The sequence below is a fragment of the Berghia stephanieae genome, chromosome 2 (genome assembly GCF_034508935.2).
Source record: "Berghia stephanieae isolate SIO BIC M18660-M18661 chromosome 2, UCSD_Bste_1.3, whole genome shotgun sequence".
NCBI lineage: Eukaryota > Metazoa > Mollusca > Gastropoda > Nudibranchia > Aeolidiidae > Berghia > Berghia stephanieae.
The window spans coordinates 69,079,710-69,084,709 of NC_088361.1; the positions used below are offsets into that span (position 1 = coordinate 69,079,710).

Genomic DNA, 5,000 nt, shown 5'->3' on the forward strand with positions numbered 1-5,000 from the left:
TATGGACGAAGAAATGTGTAGCACTTTGATCGTGAGAAAACAATGAAAATGAAACTTCATGTCCAGAAAACGAATCATGCGCTATACGATTTTCACATTCTACTTATCTTTGATTTCCAAAATATTTTGGCTGTAAAGTTTTTTTTTTAAATGATGTAATATGCTTGAATAATAAAATTTCAAGACCTTTTAGAGTCTTCCTCAAGGATTCAAATGACACGTTCTTATGAAGCTGTAGAAGTCATTAGGACGGCGAATGACTGACGGGGTAAACATTGGACTATTGCAGATCTATCAACAGTTGCTTTGCAGTAGAAAGTCTGCGTTTGATAGAGCGTAAACTATAAAGAAAGAAAATTACACTATAAAAAAAAAATCCTACAAAATCTGTTCACCTTGACTGGGCATCAAACCTCAGACCACTCCCATGAGGCATTATAAGGATGTCGGTTAAATCTCTTGACGTTTTATCGCGTAAGGCTTTTGAAAGCACATTATAATCGCGCATTTTCTATAAGCAATTCCTTATAAACCTTAATCAATGTTTTATTTATTCTAAAATCAATCCACATGGAAGCGATTTTCCTTTTTCATACATTACGAGTCATCTGGTAGAAATCCTTTTGTATTAGAGTAGTAGTGAGTCAGAACCAATAGGCCAACATGGCCGAAGTTTAGCTCGAATTCTACAGCGTGAAAAGGACAATAGCAATTACTTGCTCCATTTGGGTAGGACGCTAGTATATCGCACATTACTTTCAGCCGGATTTAGCATACCCATCTACCCAATAAATTCAGGGCGGACAGGGATGTTAAAAAAAGAAGAATCCCACCGGGACAGCACCCTGAATCGCTCTCGGTCCCTTTGCTTGTGAAGCGAGTGCCTACCAACTGAGCTATTGGGACCCGCTATTGTATTAGGACTCCATCAATACTAGAGTCACTTATCCCCGTCAGATTCAAGTGGGGCAAAGAGTACAAGGTGTCCATGCCCAAAGACTCACCGCATGCTTATCTAATGCGTGTTTCTTTGTGGCTCAGCAGTATTATGTCACATTTTGTCATAAATGTTTGATTAACGTCTCTTGACATTGTTGCAACGCGAACCTGTGTAAAGCTCGGCTACCGACTCCGATTATATATATATATATATATATATATATATATATATATATATATATATATATATATATATATATATTACTGTTGCGTAGGTACATTGATTACCGATTAAGCCTAAGCTCCCTACTACAACTATGATCGAGTCTTACTTCTCTTGAGCCAGGTTGATGATCTCTTTGTATTGTAGGGATATTCTGGCTCTTCTAATGACGTCAAAGATGATAGCAATTGACCTGCAAGTGGAGAGCAGAAAAGAATTTATTAATGACTTTGTTTTTGTTTCCTTATTAGATGAGGTCAAGAGGTTACTTTCATTAATAAATATCTGACACATTTTAATGCACAAGCACCAAATGGATAATATTGGATTAGAGAGAGAGAGAGAGAGAAGAGAGAGAGAGAGAGAGAGAGAGAGAGAGAGAGAGAGAGAGAGAGAGAGAGAGAGAGATAGAGAGAGAGAAGCACGGAGAGAGATAAAAGAGAGAGATAGAGAGAGGGAAAGAGAAATAAAACTATTTAATTATTATTAATGGATGTCCTTCAGTTCTGACAGTGTCCCATGAACTAACAATTCAGAGCATTATATAACGAGTAAAACTACAGCACAATACATTGGCAGCACAGAACCGCCATTCAAAACCAGATATAACAATCACAAACGACCTTGAAAAACAAAAACAGAGCCAAGAGCCCAACAAAAGTGAGTTGGATGGCGTCGATTGATAGCGTCCATCTCATGGCTAGGCGGAGTTGTCGTATCAGTAAGGTCGTGGGTTCGAGCCTCCATCGCCACGAAATATTTACTCCCTATTGTCTTCTAGCACTTTTCTACTCACAACAATAACAATGACAATGCATTACTGGGACCAAATAAATGCAAACAAAACGCCAACAGGAACATGGGAGATTGTCAAAAAAAAGTAGCCCCTATCGATGTGAAACAAGAAAGTGCAATCTGTGCTCACTGAAAAAATGGAAATACTTAGACACAGCCATAAACATAACATCCTAAACAAAAGATCCGAACTTATGACAATGTGCAGACACTCAATAAATTCAATCAATAGCACAAAATAAAGCCCCCCCCCCCCCCCACACCCCTACCCCTTTAGTGTATGTCCCCTTTCTCTCCCTTCCCATATCTCTTTCCTTCTCCTCCCATCCTCCCCTCCCAAATTTCCCCCTTTCTTTAATGTCTCCAAATGATCCCCAATCCACACCCTCCCGTTCCTCCCCCTAACCCCTCTTTCTTTATCCCCATCTCCCCAACGAATTCCCCCACCTGTCTGGAGGTCTCCCTCTTGTTTTACTATATTATTTTGAACGTTGGAATTCTCATGGCAGAAAGATCAAATATCTATAATAAGCAACATTCCAGAGAGCATTAAAAAAAAAAACGACTGACAACTCTACAAGCAACCAAATAATTAACGAAGAAACCAATATGTTTTCAAAATTTCATGTAATTAATAAAACTTTAACCATTTTACCCAACAATAAAAGGTATGCCACCAAAGTGAGTGATGTTGAAAGCCTACGTGATTTCTTTATTTGTTTTCAAGGTTTTGTTGGCAACAGTCGCTTGGAGTTTGATTTGCTTTTGCGACAAAAATATGAAAATAAATATATATAGAAACCGGAGACTAAAATGATGGAGAAATGAAACTTTGGGGCTCCTTCCAAATGTGGGTGTGCAATAATATGTGTCAAGTCGGTAAACATGGCATTTGTGTATTGATGGTGTGTTTAAACAAAATAGACACAATTTCTTCCCCTATATCAGTCGTACAAATACACAAAAAGTTTAGAGTCTGAGAGAATTTAGTGAGAAGAACTCACATCTGAATATATATATATATATATATATATATATATATATATATATATATATATATATATATATATATATATATAACGAAGATGACGTCACTCGGGACTTTGTTATTGTTTTTTTGCCATCCACGTTTACGAGTAATTCTCACTAAACTGTATTAATTAGACTATAAACTTCAAGGTTGCATATAGATTTGTGTTTTAGACTAACACACACAAGTGTGTGTAACCTTGAAGTTTATCGTCTGGTTAATACAGTTTAGTGAGAATTACTCGTAAACGTGGAGGGCAAAAATCAATAACAAGGACCCGAGTGACGTCATCTTCGTTCTATCTATAGAAAGCTGCGAAAATCTATGCCAAATTTCACGTGCAGTACATAATATAAACAATATGAGTGAGAGGATGTTTACCGACTTGACTCGACCTGACATAGAAACGCATCGTCTGTTATTAAAACTCTATTGTCACTTCAAAAGCTTCGCGTCTCTATAATATATCGCTGTCTCCGTAGAAACCTTGCCTTCTGTTTTCCTCGTCAATTCAGATACGTGGGGCATAATCGAAACGATACAAAGCAAAAATGTTTTCTTGCTTTGATTGAAAACCTGCTCTTAGAGAAGGGATGGAGAGATAAACAAATTTGTAAAGAATGCTCTAATAAAGGCTGGCTATTAAGATCTGTCAACCGCATTATTAAGAGAATAATCACTACTGAGTCATCTGATAGATTAAAGGGTGGAGAAAGGCATGGCTCAGTGAGAACAAAAGACAACATTGGCAATGTTGCTGCCTTGACATGTTAGTATGATAAGAATCCAGGTACAAACGAAATTCATTGACAAATCTGCCGAATCATAATTATCCATCGATCGCGTGTACAAAGAATGAGAATGATAAAATACATAGATATAAAACTACAATCTGTGGGAAAAAAAACCCAAAAAAACGAAACACACCTGATGTGAGTTTACCTTTGATATTACGTCGATTGCATCTGACAAAAAAAAAGCAAAAAGAAAAGCAAAAAAAAAAAAACAAAAAACAAAAACAAAAAAAAAAAAAAAACAAAAAAAATAATAATAATAATAAAACAACAAAAAAACTTATAAATCGATACCTTGAAATTGACGACAATAAGATGATGAAGACTTTAGTTACAAACACACTTAATAATCAAGTTAAATCATTGTCATTTTAAAAGGTAAAAAAGATTTTACAAGAGATTTTACAACTAGAGTGTTATAATAGTCTTTGGCCAATAAATATTGAATCTTTCATAACCTCGGAGATAGTAGCTCTCCCAAGATCGGGCTCATCCCTGGGTCCGAAAGCCGAAAATCCAATAAAGGTCAGGCCAAGCAGTAAATTCTCACATAAACCCATATCTAGTATCATATTGTGATTCCGTCAAAGGATTTACAAAGCGACTTTTCGTCTATTCCAATAAATTCGTGGTGAGCGAATTTCAGGTCAAAAACAAAAACATCAACTATCGGTACACAGAAAGGCTAATGATAAACAACTCAGTGGAAAATCGTTAGTCTACGTCAACGGATAAAATAGTAACGACGATTTTAAATGTGTATACTTTCTTTTGATCGCAAGAATATAATCTTTACATATGCTCGAGATCGTTGGTCACTTTGGAATATGTGCTCAAAGTGACCCACATAGTGAAAAGTCAATTGGTCATTTTGTTCAGTTTGACCCATTGTTATGTTTACAACTTTCATAAACAATGGAGCGTGTTTACATTCGTTAAGAATTATTCAATCACTGGACAGCAACATTTCATGTGATTGATGACCTGGCTGGACAAAAATCTGAATAAAGATTGCTCCCTTTAGGAAGAATACATATAAATTCCGTACTGCCAAAACATGGAACAGTTTGACATTTCAAACTAATAATGCTAATGATATTAATAGATTTAAAATGCCCTTGATAGGGAACTTTTTGCTCTAAAATACTTTTATGACTGAGTATTCATCATATTATGTGAATAATAAGAAGGAATTTATATGCTTTATTTTCTGTTTCTC

General features: G+C 35.9%; 1 protein-coding gene across 1 annotated transcript in view; it reads right to left on the reverse strand.

The window, feature by feature from the left end:
• LOC144965420 (uncharacterized) overlaps nt 1-5,000 on the reverse strand; it is a 78,643-nt gene that overhangs the window by 12,456 nt on the left and 61,187 nt on the right. Inside the window, exon 2 of the mRNA XM_078900755.1 lies at nt 1,272-1,355. Coding sequence (XP_078756881.1) covers nt 1,272-1,355 — 84 coding nt within the window. The remainder of the gene's footprint in view (nt 1-1,271; nt 1,356-5,000) is intronic.